The following is a 20,455-nucleotide window of genomic DNA, read 5'->3' as shown; positions in this document are numbered from 1 at the left end:
GCCGTTGTACGATGAGACCAGTGGGCCTAAATATCATATATACGTGAAATAAGTTATTTAGAGACTATGGATGGCGAGGATAAATGTAATAAAGGGATCTACAAACATTACATTGGTGACCTACAGTGAGATGGTGCAGGCATGCGCTTAGGGCCCGCTTTCCAGCCAGTTTCTGTGAGGTGACGCATTCTGAGGTGAGGCAGAGCTCATCGGGGGCTGCTTCTCAGGTCGACTATTTTCATTTCCTCGCTCCTCGGTCCTCGGTCTCACCGGAAGTTGATTTGCCTGCGCCATCTTGAGTACCGTCCCATGGCTCTTATTTCTGCCGGAGGACCGAGGATCGAGGAGCGAGGAGCGATCATGGAGGAGCGATAACCGAGGAACCACCAGACCATCCTCCGATGAAATCCTCAGATACTCACCCCGCCCCCTTACTGTGTATCGCTCACTGATTGGACGAGGCAGTGCATGCACTGATCTGATGCTTCTTGACATGAGAGCAATACCCCAGCGGAGTGAAGAAAATACATGAACCTCACGGGACTCACTCCTCAGTTTATACTGTGTTTTGTTTAAATTCATGTATCATTTAGTTACAAATATGTGATATATCTAAACAACAAAGTGGTCAAACATTTTTTTATTCATTTATTGGAAACATTTTCATGATCGCTTTTTTCGTTTATACATTTTAAGAATGGCGTTTATCTTTTTTGAGAATGACTTCTTATTTTATTTCATGTATTTGGATCTACAACAGATGATACTAATGTTTGTGTCAGTAAATGTGTACTAACAGAGGCGGGGGGGTGTGTGGAAATAACGGGGACAGAGCTGCTGTCAGACGATCAGCTGTGCAGCGTCATCACAAACGGACGTCGCTTCACGTGACGCTCCGGAGGAAAGGACGTCCCATTGCTCTTAAAACTCATTTCCCTGCTTCTCGTGGTTTCCTTGCGTCCCTCCATGCTTCCCTGGTGGGAGGGACTAAACGCAGGGAAACGACGCAAGTGAGGGAAGCAAGGATTTCATTTAATCGACCTGAGAAGCAGCCTGTGCCTCACCTCACCCCACAGTAACTGGCTTGAGCGCGCTCACAAAATAAGTGCCCGCGCTCCAGCCAGTTACTGTGGGCTTACGTGAGGCAGAGCTCGTCCCTGCCTCACTCCTCATCGCTCCCATGTAGGAGTTGTAGCGGAGCTCGGCCAATATGATGATTTTGACTATAAAAAGCGATTGGAATCATACATAAATCACACTTACAACACAGATCAGTGGAGACATGTTATTATTATTATTACTATTTAGTTTTTCTTTAGTTGTTTTTCCGTTACATTGGAGTATGACAGGTGAGTCTGCCTCCCCTGACTGCACGTCGCTGGAAAGTAATGTGTTCAATGTTGTGCAAGAGAAGACTGCAGATGCTTCCTAGGTTTTGTGAATAGTTGTTTAACGCGTAAATGTGAACATTGTTGATGTTCATTATATTTGTTTGTGTATCCCAAAGCCTAAAACTTTTAAGACTTAATAATCCGGTTTTTTCCAGTGACATGTGTAGATCTTTAACTGTTGTATCAAAACTATTATATCCTCACACACTAAGGAGTTTATAAGACTTTAATATGTGTGTGTTTGTCAGTGTGTGTCTACACAGGAAATATTGGTGAGTATTTTTTCCAGAGTAATTACTATTTTGCTCTGAAATAGTGATATGTAATCATTTTGGAGTGTATTTATTACTCATAGCTTCTAGAGTGCGATCAAAAATGCAGATTCAATTATATTGGAGTCAAACCATGACCACGCTGTAACGGAGGTGATCTCTGGGGCCGTAGATCTCGGTCTCTTATATTATATAGCTTCATTATTGGCGAAGTATATTACTTTGTTCCACGCTAAAACATTGCACAGGAAGCATGTGAATCTGTCATTTATGCATCTATTTGTCACGATCTGTCTATGTTTTAGTTTGTCTGTCTCTGTTTCCTGTTGTAGTTTGAAAAGTGTTCTCCCTCCCGTCTTGTCTGTTGCTGGTGATTGTGTTCACCTGGTGCCCTGTGTTTCTCCTCCCTCCTCACCTGTGTCTTGTTGGTTTGATTAGTCCTGTGTGTATTTAGGTTCTGTTTTCCTGTTAGTGTGTGTGAGATCCTTGTTGCTGGTGACTGTGTTCACGTGAGACCGTCATATTGAGGCTGTGTATCATGAACCACAGCGATGAATAAATGCCCACACCGGGTTGTATTTTAACTCTCTGCCTCCTTGCTTGGTCGGGCCGCTCAATGGTCAGCTTCACACACGCCCACTCGTGTTACTTAAGCACTTTGGTTTATTGACCTTTTTTATTATAAAGATCATTATGGTTCATTTATTCTATTCTGAGTAAAATTACCTTCTATTGGGAGTAAAATGACCTTCTAGTTGGAGTGAAATGACGTTCGATTGGGAGTAAAATTACCTTCTATTATGAGTAAAATAGCAGTAGAGTTGTTTTTAATATACACTACATAGAGTAAATAACCATTAAGCAGAGTCAAATCTAAGCACATAATAGAGTAAAATGAACTCTAAAATACAACTCTGAACAAAGAGTACATTTTACTCTATATAGGTTCGGACCAAATGTAATATTTTTAGAGTAACATTTTCTTCAATTTGAGTCAATTTTACTCAGAGAAATTTACTGTGTACCTGAAGATGTAGGGGAAAGATAAATGATGCTGTCAGTGCTCTGCTCCACATTGTGAAGCTACAGATCAAATTATAAAAGCTGTTAGAGGAGAAGAAGGCCAGGAAGAGAAGATTAGAGAAGAAGAAAAGTTGTAAAGATAAGAATAGAGAGAATGAAGAAATGGTGAACAACGAGAGGGAGAGACTAACAGGATCTCAGAGAACCTAGCGGAGACACAGAGAGTAATGAAGGTGTTGCTGCTGCTCTTCAGGGTGGTTTTCTATCTCACGGTCTGTTGTGGGGGGGTTAAAGTGACACAAGGCCACAGTGTTCAGGTCCCAGTGTGCCTCAGCTCAATTTCAGACCTCTCACCTCTCCCATTATCTGTGTGTGTGTGTGTGTGTGTGTGTGTGTGTGTGTGTGTGTGTGTGTGTGTGTGTGTGTGTGTGTGTGTGTGTGTGTGTGTGTGTGTGTGTGTGTGTGTGTGTGTGGTGTGTGTGTGTGTGTGTGTGTGTGTGTGTGTGTGTGTGTGTGTGTGTGTGTGTGTGTGTGTGTGTGTGTGTGTGTGTGTGTGTGTGTGTGTGTGTGTGTGTGTGTGTGTGTGTGTGTGTGTGTGTGTTTGAGCGTGCATGTACCCTGTGCACTATATGTGTATGTTTGTACACTATGTGGTGGAATGTAACAAAGTACATTTACTCAAGTACATTTTGAGTTACTTGTTCTTTACTTATTTAAATGTTATGCCACTTTATTATTATTCTCTACTACATGTTCTGTACTTTTGTTCTACTACATTTATCTGGTTTATCATTTACATGCATCCTTTAACTTTAGTTAGACTCAAGTTATTAGCTGATAACAAATATAAATCAACTAATACATAAACATGTTAAAACATAGGTTTAAATATACAGCAGAATGATGTAAAGTAATTAAAATAAGTTCTACAGGATGAAATTAATGCATACATTATTATATTCCAGTGTTTTTAATTCATATGATTTGGAAATGGGCCATTATGCATAACGCGTACTTTCACCTTTGGTACTTTAAGTATATTTGATGCCATGTACTTTTGTACTATTTTTACAATTAAATATAGCTATTTTTACTTAAATAAACGATCTGAGTACTTCATAGATCCCTCTAAACGCGTGTGTGTTCAGGCAGGCACACGTTTCCCTGCCTCGAAAAGCAAAGGTGTTTAAATGAATCAATCTCAGAAATTACACCCGGCAAGGGGGAGTTGCATATGATAATGGGAATGAACTGGTGTCAGGGCATCAGGTGTTTCAAATACGGGGTGTGTGCTAGTGTGATGTGGTTTCATGTTTGTTACTTTGTGTGTGAATATATAAAACGTGGGCCAAGCAGCTAATGATGCTGATGGACCCATATGCTGTCTAATCGATTGGTGGGCATTTAAGGCCCCTCCCTATTCACACTGTTGCCCGCTCACACACACATGCCGTGTTATCATGCCAGACACATTGTCTCCTGTTAAGGGTTTCTATATCCTCCATTCAGTGGCTGTTTACCTCCCTGCAGGTTGTTGGTTTACAGCCAACCTGCTGTCTCTATACACTGTGTGTGTGTGTGTGTGTGTGTGTGTGTGTGTGTGTGTGTGTGTGTGTGTGTGTGTGTGTGTGTGTGTGTGTGTGTGTGTGTGTGTGTGTGTGTGTGTGTGTGTGTGTGTGTGTGTGTGTGTGTGTGTGTGTGTGTGTGTGTGTGTGTGTGTGTGTGTGTGTGTGTGTGTTAGTTCTCTGCTTATCGGGATCACCCACTCATAAACACTTACAGTTTGCTTCCCTTCAGACACCCACAATGAAGTGATGGATTAGATGAATCAAGAATAAGTAGTCCATATATATTCCATATTTGCTTTATTGATATTAATAGTTTGTTTTTCTGTTGATTACCGACTGCTGCCTCACACACACACACACACACACAAGTGGTCAGATACTTGTGCAGAGCTACCACACAGCAGCTGTTTGAGACAAAGTCACTCAGTGGTCATTTGTTCCTTGAGCAACACTAGAGAGCCTGAGACTCACTCGTGTTTACTTCCTTCCCGTACATGTTGCACGAATCCTCAACAAGTAGAATTGTACAGAGTGACTAGCGTGTGATTTGCTCAGTGACTCCCAACTGATTTCTTCAGGTACACTATATATTACATTACATTTAGCTGACGCTTTTATCCAAAGCGACTTACAATAAGTGCGTTCGACCAGGAAGACACAACCTTGAAGAAAACAGAATCATATAAGTACATCAGGTTTCATAGAGCCAAACATTTAAAGTGCTACTCAACTGGCTATAGATAAGCCAGTCCTTTATTAGTATATAAGTGCTCTGTTAGCAGTTCTTTGTTAGTAATTCTATCGCTCGAAGTGGAGTCCCTATACCCTGGAGAGGAAACATTTATAACCTGTCTATTATCTTTTAAACAGTGTAATTGGTGGGAAAACAGCGTCAATGTTGACCATGCTTTAATGACTGTAAAGACAGATCCTGCAGACACCAGGAAGCTTGTTAGTGAACTTTTTGGCACTTCGCTACTTTTCAGATTCACCAATCAGGCTACTAGAACATTTGACAATCTGATTCAGAAAAATGCTGTTCTTTAGAGATAGATTGCCTAAAAAGACATGTGTGAAAATATTTGTCAGTTTAAACAAATTCCAGCATCTGACTCTTGATGGATATTATATGATGAAGTCATGTTTTCTTCTTTTTCTAGGACCATGTAGGGAGTTTGCACTGGCAACAATGGCCCTCTCCTGTTATTTAACTTCAGCTAAGTTAACAACTTTTAAATTCTGAATAGGATGCTTAATCAAGTTCTGTGTTTTTTTGCTCAGTAGGTAATTATTTAACGAGGTAGGCTGGATTAATGAAGAGTGACATCAGATGAAGTGTTAATGGACTCATTAAATAGTAGAGATTACCGGTTAAATGTAAGGACGTCATTCACACACACATACGCACACACGCGCTTTCAAAGCAAAGTGTTTTTAGTGTTGATGCAAAGACACACTGCTAAAAATGTCCCCATCCATACTCATCCTTCATTTGCTTATGAAATATGCCGTTTGATCTGCTCTCTATCTCTCCATATCCCTCTCTGCGAGTGATAACCATATGCTCAGATTATGTTTCCAGGGTCCATAAATCCCTTATGTTAGAGTGAGGAAGCTGACTCAAACAAACAAGCTAGCAATATATAAATATTATTTGAAGCAACACAGCGAGATGTAAGGACACCTGAGAAAACTCGGGAAAAAAGTTTGCAGGCTATTTTCTGCAAAAGAAATACTGGCCTCTGTGCGTTTGCCAGTAACTAGCACAGAAGGAGAGGCGTGTTGTAGAAAGGCACAATATGTCAAGCTTCATTACAGAACCACTAGACCAACAGGCACACACACAGATACAGACCCACACCCTTTCTCACTATACACACAAACACACTCATGGCAATGTTCCTCTCCGTGGGGCATTGTGTCCACACAGACAAAAGCAGAACATATAATTGCGGACATGACATCGTACAAGAACATCAGAATATTTGAATGTCTAAGTATTTAAAAGATTGCACATAAATTAGCATGGACTGTCGTAACTAATGCGCTGTATGGACCTTGAGTCTTTTGAGAGTAAATGGACATCTTTATAGATATACTGAAAGCTACCTATGCTATGTGCCACATTTGGAGCATAAAAGTATTGAGAATTGCTTTGTATTTTATAAACGTCATCGCCCAGTGCTGTTTAGCAAGGCCATGAAGGAAATCAGTCAACACATGTACCCTTTCCTTCAACTGATTGCATTGATGCCCAATCCACATGGATGTCATTGTTCTAGTTGTATAGCTTTAAGTCTGAAAAAGAAAACATTGTGTGTTGAATACAATTAAGGAAAGTAATAGGACATACAGTTTCAGAATCATGCTTCTACATCTCATGGTCTGAGAAAATGAAAGCCACTTTTTCAGCAAAGTTTGACTAAGTGACAAACTGAGCTTGCATGAAATGGTGTGGTTAGTCTAATAAAAGATTAAATGGAAAGCTGATTGGGAAGGCCTTACAACTCCACCTTTGTATCTCTATGTAAACACAGAAAGAGAAAACGGCATGTAATGCATGTAATCAAGGCTCTGTGTGTGAACGTTGGAGATTTACGATAAAAAAGCAGCAACTTGCAAAGTGTTGGTTCATCAGTAAAAGTGCCTTAACCTCATTTATTTGTTCCCTTTCTGTACTAAGTCGGATCATTCTGTCTCTAAAGTTGACATTGACATATTTTGTAGCATAACCGGGTCCCTTTATCCATCCATTGATAAGAAGTCAGATACAAAATGTATGGAAAGCTCAGAAGTCAGCATGTTTAAGGCGAAGCGTTAAATAAATTACCCCCACTCTCTTTCTTTGGTACTTAAACATCAGTCAAGGGGAAGTGTTTTCACGGAGGAATCTTTCTCTGTTAAGCGGGATTTGCATCGTGTGCTTGTTTCTCCATTAGCATTCAAGGCGGGTGAAAATGACTTGACCTTCTCTCAAAGTTTTAATTGAGTTGCTGTGTCTTCGTCGCTCTCGCTCGTTTCTCTCTTTCTCATCAGTACAATAAATGATTGACCTCATGGAGTGGAGTGGAGTGGTGGCACAGCTGTGATCTCTTTATAATGCCAATGTGATGGATGATCTTATTCATTCATACCATAACGTCGTCTCCTCGTTCATACCTCCATTGTCTGCCTCGTCTGTTTTTCTGACATTTCACCTTTTAAGGGAGCTGTTTAAACTCATGAACAAACTTCAGTAATTGGTTTGTTAATTCCTTTGATTTATTGCCCTCTGTTATGCCAGCTGTCTGCACCTATATCTCCTCCTGAATAAGGCGGCATATGGTGTTAAAACCAAATATAATATACATCAATGCCATGGCAGTATATTCACACAGTTGTATTATACAGTACCTATATATAATGACATGTTTGCAAACTTTGCTAAATGTGTTACAGCATCATGGGACATTTTCAGAAAACCTTTAAGTCATTTCTGTATGTGTGTCATTTACATACGATACCTCTTCTTTTACGTCTAAATGTTTGGCATTAATACTTTTTCTATCTCTTGTCCTATTTATTCTATTATTATTTGAACTATTTATTTAATAGTGATATTCATTGTAGCACTATGAGCTACACGGCTGTATGAAAATAAAGATAAGTTCAAGTACAGTTAGCCACAAAATATTAGTCCCTGTGCAATTCAAATTAAAGAAGTTAGGCTACAAACGTATGGATCAATAGTGTAGTTTAACAAGTAGACATCATTAAAATGGGTCCTGAGTAATACATGTCTTGTATTCCGTTAAAAGCAGAAAATAAATGAATACTGAGGCAGCCAATAGTTGTCTTGTCGTGATCTCTGCAACAATTGTAGCCCTCCATTCTGGCCCCCAGAGGATGTACCGTGTAATAACCTCATCCACTTAAGTGCACCTGCCTCACCTGAGCAACGTGTTCCCATACTACAGCCATCAATACACTAATGGTGACAATATTGTGTCATAAACATTTTAGAGGACGCCTCTCTTCCATTGTGACTCAGAACAGAATTGATGTTGCACATTGCGACTTTGCTGAGGAAATATGGTGAGTGGTTGTGAGTATAAAGACACACAGACTGTGCCGTTATGGCTCTTATATTGATTTCCCTAAAGTCTGTCTACAGACAACGATACACACTCTATTCTCACACAGAAATATTTCTTGCCTCTTTCAGTGATGCCTATTTTTGAGCAGCGATTGAGGGAGTTTATAAAGATGTCTTTGAAAGTGAACTTGAGGAACTTCTAAGACAAAAACCTGTGTGTGAAGTTTCCTGTGTTTGGAGTACAAACCTGTCGTATTATATATGTAGCACAAATACAAATTCATTTTAAAAATGATCTCCCCTTTCTCTGGCTTGTCTCCTTTACACGCATGTATTCAGGTTGATACATTTTATATATACCTTTTTATACATGCATATTTTATAGTATCGACCATCGTAACTAGTTTTAGTATATGTTAATGTGTAAGTAATTCCTAATGAATTTACATTAATCATACAGATGTATAATGAAACCCTGTAGATTTAGTCACTGCAGTGTAAGCATTCTTATGCTCTCGTCAACGGATAATAAATCATGTTATTTTTGAAGTTACATACAAATCTAGCTGTGTCTATTTTTATTTTGTTGAGCAAATTCAATCCAATATTGAATCTCTCGTGCCACACACCTCGGTTTCATATGTATTATATTGACATAGGAAAATGAGTCAATGTCTTGGACTGAGTGAGCCTCAGCTCCAGGTTGAAACCCAAACAAAACCCAGCGCCACCCACCTGTACCTTCAGTTCAATTAAAATTCTGCATTAAAAGTGCATAAACTGGCAAATGTCCTAATAATAAACGGTACAATATTGTGAAATGATCAAAGCAGCGTTGGTGTTTGTGTCGGCTGGGAAGTTCAGGATCCAACCGTCTGTTTAAAGCTGCTTTTTCTTTGGACTCTAGTCAAGTGCTTTAAATTGAAGCGAGCCTTCAGGGGCATAGATTGAGATGTATCCAGAATTTCAATGTTCCAGTTTCAATTGTTTAGTTTAGGGAGAGCTGCCAGTGTTCCCCGGTTTGCTCTCTCTTTCTCTGCCTTTGTCTTTCTACACTTCTCGTTTCCAGCTTTCTTTTTTTCGTTCATCTGTCTTCCCGTCTTATCTTAACTCCTCACCAACTCTCTTAGCTTTGCCCATTTGTGTTTTCTCTTTCTGTTTGGCAAACACATACACACATATTCTGACCAGTGTTTCTATGTGTGTGCGTTGCAGGAATGTAAGCTCCGCAGGCGAAGAGGCGAGACGAAGGATGAGGGAGTGTGACGGGCTGACAGATGCTCTGCTCTACGTCATCCAGACGTCTCTGGGCAGCAGCGAGATCGACAGCAAGGTGTGTGTGTGTGTGTGTGTGTGTGTGTGTGTGTGTGTGTGTGTGTGTGTGTGTGTGTGTGTGTGTGTGTGTGTGTGTGTGTGTGTGTGTGTGTGTGTGTGTGTGTGTGTGTGTGTGTGTGTGTGTGTGTGTTGTGTGTGTGTGTGTGTGTGTGTGTGTGTGTGTGTGTGGACATTTGGCTTGTGTATTTATGACGTACTTGACAGTGACTGCATAAATTCATCCATTCTCTAATCTGTCGTTCCACCTCGACCCATTCTGCACTGTAATAAAAGACTGTTATAGAGTAAATGTGTATTTTCCCATAAATCCTGAGGTTTTGCTGCAAGAGAGAACATTGTTCCCTTCTCTCACTTGTAGACACACATTTATCTTGCTTCACAGTAGGTGAGAACAACCATGACTGCACTTCCTTTCATTGGCAGCAGCCCTAAGGGAGAGGAGTTTTAGTTTTCAACTCTACTTCATCAACATGTATGCAAAGTTGAGCGGGTTTATGTTGCCGTTGTGATTTTCCTTGTGAGGATGTTGTCGTGGAGTATATATGTGTGTGTTGGCCAGTCAATACTATGTACACAGTGTTATGGATGGCTGACTCCTCAAGGTCTCCCCGTCTCCCAGCCTCTCTAAATGGCCATCCTTAATCACTGCTTAACCGCCAGCCCCTCTTCACCATCTGACTGCAGTCACCATAGGAGTACTGCTGTCGCCACGGTAACAAAGACTGATTGGCAGGTGAACCAGTATGTGGTCACTGCTGAAACCGTTCTGCACATTAGCCGTGTGTTCATTTTGTACAAACAAATAGACAATAGACAAATACAGCCTTAGAAGTCAAAGGCATATGATTGATAACCACCAGCTCCACTTTACCAATACTTTGTGCAGATACAAAAACATTTTTTATTTTTGACATTGGTCGAAAGCAGATATTGCTGAAAAGCACCAGATGAGGTTGTTAATGCAAGTTTGGCTTACAAGTTACATTATACCTGATTGTCTGCCAGTTTATGTGCCCATATTATTATATAATCAGTTTGGTCTCAGTTAGTGCTTTCACATAAAATCCCTTCACCAGCACTCTCAGGATTCTCCACGTTTCACATTTTGATCATTGAGACGGTCTCTGCTCTTTCCTCTTTGCCTTTCATGTTCACAGATCCAGACATAAATGTGCAAGATCAGAGGAATATGCACTACATGTAATGTGACAATTATGTTTTATGGTCGATTGTGCCATTACACACAATCTACAGATTACTACTATTATGCTTTAAGGAATTACACAGATGTGAGAAAGACTTAAATTGGTTTCACAGCATGTACTGACACACAGCTAAGAGACAATTAACTTAACAGATACAGTCATTTGAAACGATGGTACAAGACCTATTATACTAAGCACATCAATCTACCTACAAAACCAATATGATGCTGACATATTATAGATTATATGATGTTGATTTTTAACATTAGATGTGTTTTAGTACTGCAGGAAGAAGTATGCTGCAAGACCATTAATGTATGTCGTAAAGTGCCCCAGATGCATGTTATGGACACAGACATTATAAAAACTCAGTGGGGAAGGAAGCACAAGGTCAGAAGGACAAATCCTTTCATAAACAGAAATGCATTTGGTCTTTTATGAGTTTGATATTGTAGATTCTTACGCAATCAATGGCAGTGGAATTTCTATTTTCGGGCTGATGTTCAGTAACTGACCTCGACCACTGACAGAAAATAAATGCCACATATTCATCTAAAAAAACAATCAACAGTCTTTTTAGCCTCTAAACCACGTAAGGTGAAAGAACAGAGCGTAGCGAATAAATATGAAATACCAAATCGAAACATGAAATGTCAAAGTAAATTGTAAATAGATGATTACTTCTCCTACTCCCTTCTATAATAGCATGTGAATAGTATTTCAGACATGACTGCAGCTCGCTGGAGTGAGACATTGTTTTGTTTGGTGCGTCTCTTGAGGCTGTTCAATTCTACTCCTTAGTTGTTTTTGTGTGTACCGACGGTCAGAGAGAGAGAAGATTGATGATTTGTCTTTGTTAATTTCCACTCTGTTGACTCTGTGACTTCCCTTTTGTCAATGATACTAAACATACGCAAGGCAGTACACACACTCTGTGAAAGTACACACTTAAGCATAGACACCATACACTGGAAGGATTTATTTGTTCTCATGTCGCACACACACGGCGGTGGGTTCGCCTCTAAACTTACTGTTTAATGGGGCGTGACAATATATTGGTATTGTTATTTTTCCTCATTTACCTGAGTTTCATCTAATCTCATTTCAAAGTCAAAGCTAACAAAACACAGAAGCACATTTCCCGTAAGACAATGGCTATTTTTCTTTTCCGTCTCTCACTTGCTCTATCTGTCTGGCTAGTGAGTGGGGGTGGAAGGCCAATCAAATTAAAGTGTGAGAGTGGGCGTTTTTTTTATAAGCACGCTTTGACTTTGTGTTTTCAAGCGAGATGTTTCATTAAATGGCATCAAACACAAATCTCAAACACAAAATGTATTTCTATTTCATTTTCATTTCCTTTTCCTCCTCCCCCTCCTACCTGGCTTCATCTCTCCTGACTCTCTTTATCTACAGACTGTGGAGAACTGTGTGTGCATCCTGAGGAACCTGTCGTACCGTCTGGCTGCGGAGACGTCTCACGGCCAGCAGGTGGGGCTGGAAGAGCTGGACGGCCTGCTCTGTGACGCCAACGGCCGCGACGGAGAGAGCTCTGGCTGCTGGGGCAAGAAGAAGAAGAAAAAGAAGGGATCTGATCAGGTAAGGACATAATAAAACAATGGAGATCTAAATGGATGTCATCGACACTAAGAATACAATATATGCATCTTCAATCATTCCAATAAAGGCAAAAGGTTTTGGTGTTGGACGACTCGAAAAGCTTTGAGGTTTCTTGGCACAGATTCCAGAGGTGTGTTGTACTCTACTGGGGTAACAGGCTCTTCTCCTTTGGTGTTTTGATGATGGTGGTGGAGACTCTATCCCAACGCTCCCATAGGCGGTGAATTGCGTTGGGATGATGTTATTGCAAAGCCTATAGCATATGATTCAAATACATTTCGTACTAAAAGTATTCAGGGAGCCCCTTGTGCATTGTATGGAAGCATCTGCATTCATTATGTGTCTCCACTTGTTTATCCTGGTTTTTACTTTCATTTGTCCCCCCATCTGTATTTATACACATGGGTGCAAAAAGAAGACCACTTTCATGATGAATCAGGAACGCCGTTAGAGTGGAGGAAGCAGCTGTGCCTTCAACAGGGACATGTCTAAATGATGGAAACAAAGATGAAAATCACAGATCACTCACTTGTTTGGAAGCTGAGTTGAAAGGCTGTGGCTTGTATGCCAATCTTTGTACTGTAGTTTAAAATGTGTTTGAAACTTTTTAACTCAATTTTTCTCATAAAAAGCTTCTTCAATCTCAGTTTATTTTTATCTTCCCTCTTCCTTGCTTTCAAGTCTTTTATTTTTGATATAAAGTTGGACTTCTCTCTCCAGAGAGCAGACCTCAGGTTTTCTCCTGCAATCAATCCCCTGCAGACTTCTTAGACTAGACTGTGAGTGTGCATTATCCACCGTCCAGAAACCAAGACAAAAATACAGAGTGTAGTCGAGTCATTAAGACCCAACGGACTGACATTTGAGACGCTGTGTCTTTTCCCCTCTTCCCAATAGGCTTTTTGGTATATTCTTAAAGATCCCCTATTATGCTGTTTTTCATCAATATATCACAGGTCTCAGATATATACAAAACATGTCTCTGAAGTGTTTGGCTCCAAACACCAATCAGATCATTGCAGCATTACCCATAATCCCCTCTGTTTCAGCCCTGTTTCCAAAGTGCTGATTCTCTGTCTGTTACTTTAGATAAAAATAAGGAGCCCCTCCCCACGACCCTCTGAGAGAGATTTGGTTAAAAATAACACAATGGTGCTCTAGGAGGAGATTCGGGTGATAAGGTGGGGGGGGTTACCTTGGTTGGTGATTGGCTAATGATTACACGAGCAAAAACATCGTTATGACCAGGGGTACACATAACTTTTTTGCCCTGGTTCTCAAAGGAGCACCTGGCGATGTTGCTTGGTGCGCATCCTTAAAATGAAATAAACCGTACCTTTTGAGGGTGTCTTGACTTTATGAACGGGGGGAGGTGCGTTAGTGAGCACGCTCATGAACTGTTCGCCGGAGCCTCGCAGCGGGGTTGCTGTGCAGAGCGCATAAAGCAGACCCTTCACGCGATAGCGAGGGGTAGAGCGAGGGATCGCAGATGCCGTCGTGCTTGCGGACGGATACAAAAAATCAACCTAAATGGCTCGCGAATTATACTTTGGTAGCCGTTAATATAGCCTACCTGGTCGGCACGCCCAAGTAAAGTCTATGTGGAAAACCCTGCTATCTTACCAGTTCTTATGCAATTCGCAAATATCTCTCTCTCTCTTTTCTCTCTTCTCTCTTCTCTCTTTTCTATCTCTCTCTCTTTTCTCTCTCTCTCTCTCTCTCTCTCAATGTTGGTGCGCAAATGCGCCTTTTTTCAAATGATCCGGTGCTCTTTTTTTGGCGGGGGTGCGCATGCGCACCTGCGCACCAGTTGTGTGCAGCCCTGGTTATGACATCACAAAGTGGCCAAAATCTGATCAGCTTTTTATATAAAGGGATCAGGACAAAAAGTATATAAACTTTCAGAATCTCTTTCCACAGAGGGGACACATGGTTATGTATAAAAGACATGAATAAGTGGATTTTGCATAATAGGTCCCCTTTAAAGCACATGACACACATGGACACACACCATGTACACAGACAGAGAGAGAAGAGCCAGAAAGAGATTCATTATTTATAAATAACGTTTAAAAAAATAACCAAACCTGAATCCCACCTGAGCTCCAGCTTTACTCAAAATAACGGCCAATTCAGAGCTTAATCAGGTCAGATGATAGAACTCTTTGTCTGTGTTTGCATGTACGGTTATAAATTCATTTTTGCATCCATTTAGGAATAGACAGTAATACAGAAAGCACCATGTCAATAAGAAAAGGGTAGGAGACTAGGACAGAGAGAAAGACTTGTGGTACGATGTGTGCTCGTAAAGGATGGCGCAACAAGAGATGGATAGAGGGACTGAAAGAGAGAAAGAGACTCAGTTATACGCTAATGTAGCCTACTTAATCATTTATTAGAGGTTCAGATACCAAAGCCAAGAGCAGCATGGGAGCCTGAACTGCACCTAAACACTCCTAATGGATACTGGAACACACACACACACACACATTTTCACTATCTGGAATATTCTAAGAGGGAAAAAAAGTATTATTTAGAAAGACGGTATGGAATTTGCCTTTTTATCGGATTTGAGTTCTGCCCACACTAATGAAAAAATACATTCAAAAAGTTTGCTATGCTTAATCTTTAGAGAATTGTAGATACGCAATTTAACATTATACATTCCTATTTGGTGTGTCTGATGTCTCCAGGCAACAGAGAGTACTCCAATGTGAACGAGTTGATGTCTCTTATTATAGTGCCTCTACACACTTCAACTTATAATATGCCTTTGATTTTATGATCAGAGAATCTATGTATAGATGAAAACATGCACACACACGCACAGCCTCACACACTCCACAACACCTCTCCGAAGACACACACTAGCATAGTTTACCTTGAGACAGGGGAGGGGGGGAGGCAGCAGAGCGAAACAGAGAAGGTCGATAGGGAGAGGAAAAACTGAGAACTGGAGAGAGAAGGATGGAAATAGAATAAGAAATTAGGGAGTGAGCGAGGCAAGCAAGAAAGAAGTCAATGGAGAGTTGGAGAAAAGGCATCAACGGGAGAAAAAAAGGGGGACAAGATATTAATGAGAAGCAGGAGAGAAATAGAAATAAAATAGGAGAGAGAGAAGGAGAGTTAGCTGAGAGGTGTGGGTATGTCACTCAACAAAGAGGATCAAACACAAGGGACTCCATTCTAGTGGAGAGGAGGAGGAGGAGGAGGATGGATGTAAAGGGGAAGAGGGGAGTGGGAGCTTTAGGTTGATTTCTCAAAGCGAATGTTGGAGTGAATCATTCTCATATATTTCTGTTTTCACATGCATCTCCTTCTAATGTTTGCCCTTTCCCACGTCTTTCTTCGTCTCCTTCCTCTTCTAAATAGCAAGGCGACAGGGAGCGGTTTACTCAGTGTCTCTTTTGAAGAGGTCAGGGTGTACTGAGTGGAGATGTAGTAATGCATGCACTTAGACACATGAGAATACGCATCCACTACTATCTTTCTTTTGTGAATGCTGCTGTATTGGTCTGGAATCCCAGCTTCTGCTTGGTGTGGTCAGAGTTGAAACACTTTAAATTGCCATTGCTGGAAATAATGTTCCATTGATAGTTAGCTTTAAAAAACTAAAACCCGTTCATTCTGTGTGCTCTTTCCCAGTGGGATGGCGTGGGCCCCTTTCCGGACACAGCGGAGCCCCCCAAAGGAGTTCAGATGCTGTGGCACCCCACCATCGTCAAGCCGTACCTCACCCTGCTGTCTGAATGCTCAAACCCCGACACCCTGGAGGGAGCAGCCGGCGCTCTGCAGAACCTGGCCGCAGGCAGCTGGAAGGTAAAGGATTACTACAAAATGTCCCAACCTTTCTGTCTTATCTTTTCTTTTTCTTTGTACTTCTTTGTCACACATCGTTGGTTACTAGTGGTGAAATCATAGGAAATATGATTCAACATAAGGTCCTTCGAACAGGTAATCAAACGACACTGTAATGCATGTGTGAAATACCTGAAATCTGTCGAACCAGCGCATGTGTATAGGAAAGAGGCGTGTATGTGGGGTTTTTATGCAGATAAATATCTGGTGAACAAATCATGGTGACAATAAGGCAGATTGAGTGTGTGTGCAGACACGAACATTTTCAACCCTGATCATTCGGTTAGTTTGAGTTTGAATTCATATTCAGAGGCTGATTCAGTCGCAGTATGCAGAAGAAAAACAGCTTAATGACCGAATCCAACAGAATAATGTTCTATTTGTTCACTCCACCATCCTGCTGACTTTGAAATATTTCAAGCACAATCCCATGATTTGATGTGTTCCATAGTATATCATATTGTTCAGCAGCAATGCAATTGCTGTAATAATGTAAAGGCTCAAAGCCTGAACACACAGGGGAGTAGAGCCGGGGTTCAACAGCAGCTGAGTGATGGAAACAGTTAGATGGTAATAATGAATGGGTCAGGCGGTCATATTGGAGAGTAGTGGTAGCTCTAGCCTTGAGGGAGGTGTATACAGGGTACAAAGCAGAAAGTGTCATGGCTTCATCTTGGCATGAGCTTGGGAAAGTGCATCAGACATTGTTGGTTGTAAATAGGCTGTGTGGGAATGTTGATGGACGTGTTTATTGGGTCAAAAGGTTGTGGTTATGTTGCTGTACGTGATAACTTTGACTGTGGAAGAACACTGTGGGATGTCTCTGTGGGGCTGTTAATGTGTGTGGGAACTGTTTGTATTTGATTATATTCAATTCAATTCAAGTTTATTTATATAGCCCAAAATCACAAATCCTATTTGTCTCAGTGGGCTTCACAAGTCAACAAACACAATGTAAAACAATGTAAAAACAACAAACGTATCTTATAAGATCAATGTGAAAATACCAATTTAAAAAGAAACATAACACAATGACACAAATACAGTTAGAGTACAATAAATAAAATTCCATAAAACGAAGGGTCCATGAGGATGTATAAAAGGGGGTTTAAAACCAGTCTTAACTGTTTCACTTATTCTGTGAGTGTTTCCATTGGTAGTGGAATTGACAAAGTGTGTGTGTGTGTGTGTGTGTGTGTGTGTGTGTGTGTGTGTGTGTGTGTGTGTGTGTGCGTGCGTGCGTGCGTGCGTGTGTGTGCTATTTGGAATATACTCCTGACTTTGAGAGTGTACTTATCTCTTATATCTCTCTCGCTTTTGGCAAATAGATTGTGATTATTTTCCTCAAAGGTATTTTTTTCTAAAATGATTATATGAAGCATAGTTTGCCCATTTAAAGCGATAAGAAAAACATTGTTTAACCCTAAACACACCCTGAATCTGTAAGCTTTACATGTCACTACTGTAGATTGATAGATAGATGGACTTTATTCTCACCAAAGAGAAATTCAATAAAGAGACCAAAATAGACACTACAGTAAAACGCATTATTATTTAGGTAGATTATATACTGTAGATAGATATCCAGGTCTATCCAAACTTAGCACATCCCCATTCCTCCACAGTTCACCCATAAGGCGCAGCACTTGAGCCTTTAAGATACGAGTAGTCAATTGAAACGTACCTTGATAGTAATTGAGGGAGGATAGAGTGGTCTCATAGCTCAGATCTCTTCTCTCTGGTTCACACAATTCTCCCTCTTACAGTATATCACTTACTAGCCTGTGTAATGCCTCAGCCTCTCTCATAATGACCCTGAATATAACATCTCCCACTCGACCTCGCCCATTGTGCTTCATCCGTCTCTTTTCCCCTTTCTCTCTACGGCGACCACTTGATACACAATCTGCTGGTCTGTCAGGATGAAAGAAAATAGTCAGCATGATGAAAATAAGACAGTTAAAGAATGAAAATGTCTGGATTGAAAATAACCAGACACACAATGCACAGGCATGGACACAGTGAGTTCCTAACAAGGGGAATCCAACAAGTGTCATAAGAGAGTAACAATGATGGTTTAAATATTGTTTGATGCCTTTCCCTCTCTTGTCTTTACCAAGCGGTGTGTGGACACTATTTTATTTCAGTTTTTACTCTTGCCAGGCTACTTTTCATGCATTTAACCATCTTTCCACTGATTTCCCTCCCCCCCCCTCAGTGGTCAGTGTACATCCGGGCTGCTGTGCGCAAGGACAAAGGCCTCCCCATCCTGGTGGAGCTGCTGAGGATAGACAACGACAAGGTGGTGTGTGCCGTGGCCACCGCTCTCAGAAACATGGCCCTGGACATCAGGAACAAGGAGCTGATAGGTGAGCAGTGGAGAAACACTTCCACACAGATGATATCAGCCTGGAGTCACCTCACTGGCATTTTTTATCGTTTCACTATCATGAATATGGCCACCTGCACTGTTTCTCAGATATAATCTCTAATTGAATTATCTCGTAGCCTTTTTACTTCTTCTCTTTCTGTCACATTGTTCTCATTTAGAGTATGCATGTCAAGCTTGCATTACAGTGATGTAACACAAGGGTGAGCCCTGTAGCTAGTTCCACCAATTAGTCATGATTCAATACTAATGTCAGCCTGTAGTCACCTCATTGTAATAAAGCATGATGACTCACCTGACTAGGATCAGCTCTATATAATGAGCTGTAATTTTTAACGAGGCTGTACATGTGCTCATGGTGTCTAAAATGAACCTGCTGCTGTCAGCATTCACATCATCTTGGAAATAGGATGGCTGTGTAGTTTCTTTTTGAGCAAACTCATCTTAAAGAAGACCAAGTTGTGTTTGTTGTAGAAGCTAATAAGTAAAGACATCAGGGGCTAAGTTAGGGGATAACAGAAATATCAATATGTGTGCTTAGAGGAAAAGTGTGAAGAGAATGTGAGAGACACTGAAAGCAATAGATACGTATGATCAGCGGCTTGCTTTGGCCTGTAGCAAGCTGTAGTCAAGAGTCAGCCTCATTCAGGCTGACTGAGAGCATCAGAGATCTCAACCTCCCACATTAAGAAACTTTTGTATTGTGTTCCTTTCTTTGTCTAAAAATGTGTGTGTGTGTTCACGTACAGTATGTGCACATGTGACATCACCTCTCTCCGTCGCTGGTATCGCCGATTATCTCGTTTCCTGTTGGGCTCAGTGGTTTCTATAGCAACCCTGATACCCTCGTGGAGCCTTTGTCTGCTGTAAGAACGACAGGGAATGCCGCTGGCAAAGCTCAACACGCCCATAATGTGAAGGTCTCTCAGGCACACAGCAGCAGATTACAGGATAATGAAGCCTTCACAAAAAGAGATTTATCAGTCTGATCTGAAGGGTCTTTGCTAATGTTTGTTTGTTTTGTTCTACAATGCACCTGCAGATGTGTCGGCAAGTCAGTTGAATATCAAATGAGGTGGAGAAATCCTTACAGGTGCATCATTTGTTTATTTCTTCCTGTAAAAGGTTGAGAAGGACCTTCACATGTCATCTCTAGGATTGCCATTCCGTTAAATGCAAAGTTACAGATATCTGGGTTTATTTAAAAGTATTTATTTTTAATTAAAACTATAATACAGTATTATATTCCTAGAGCAACTTCGTCTTTCAGGTGGCTTTTTTAAAGTCTTACTGAATCACTTGCTCAAACTGAAAATATATTATTTTTCATTTGAATTTAATCATTTTTGCCGTGGAAATCATTCAATTGTTCCCCTATTTGATTAAAATATTAGAGGTAATATGTTATTAATTATTATATTAAGCCATTAGCTCAAGAAGAGACGCATAAAGAGGAGATTAATAGAAAGAGAGGTAGAAAATGTAATGAATTTGTGCTTCGTAGAGAAGATGGCAGGCAAAACACAGGCTAATTGAATAATGTAATTACTTGTACATTCACAGCAAAAATAAATTCTAATTTGTTTGGCGTTTTCATTTGAATACACACTTGAGTTATTCAGCATCAGAATAACATGGTTTAAATCCTGCGTGTGATAATCTCTCCCAGTGTTATTTCCCAGAGGTCTCAGAGACAGACAATCAGATAAAGATAGGCTGATG

General features: G+C 40.7%; 1 protein-coding gene across 2 annotated transcripts in view; it reads left to right on the top strand.

The window, feature by feature from the left end:
* The window catches only part of ctnnd2a (catenin (cadherin-associated protein), delta 2a), a 232,945-nt gene that overhangs the window by 179,093 nt on the left and 33,397 nt on the right, over positions 1-20,455 (top strand). For both annotated transcript variants that reach the window (XM_034212013.1, XM_034212012.1), the window contains exons 16-19: positions 9,545-9,662; positions 12,283-12,465; positions 16,132-16,305; positions 18,563-18,713. In XM_034212013.1, coding sequence (XP_034067904.1) covers positions 9,545-9,662; positions 12,283-12,465; positions 16,132-16,305; positions 18,563-18,713 — 626 coding nt within the window. The remainder of the gene's footprint in view (positions 1-9,544; positions 9,663-12,282; positions 12,466-16,131; positions 16,306-18,562; positions 18,714-20,455) is intronic.

Source organism: Gymnodraco acuticeps, unplaced genomic scaffold (assembly GCF_902827175.1).
Source record: "Gymnodraco acuticeps unplaced genomic scaffold, fGymAcu1.1, whole genome shotgun sequence".
NCBI classification, from domain to species: Eukaryota; Metazoa; Chordata; class Actinopteri; order Perciformes; family Bathydraconidae; genus Gymnodraco; species Gymnodraco acuticeps.
This window is presented reverse-complemented; position numbering and strand designations above follow the sequence as displayed.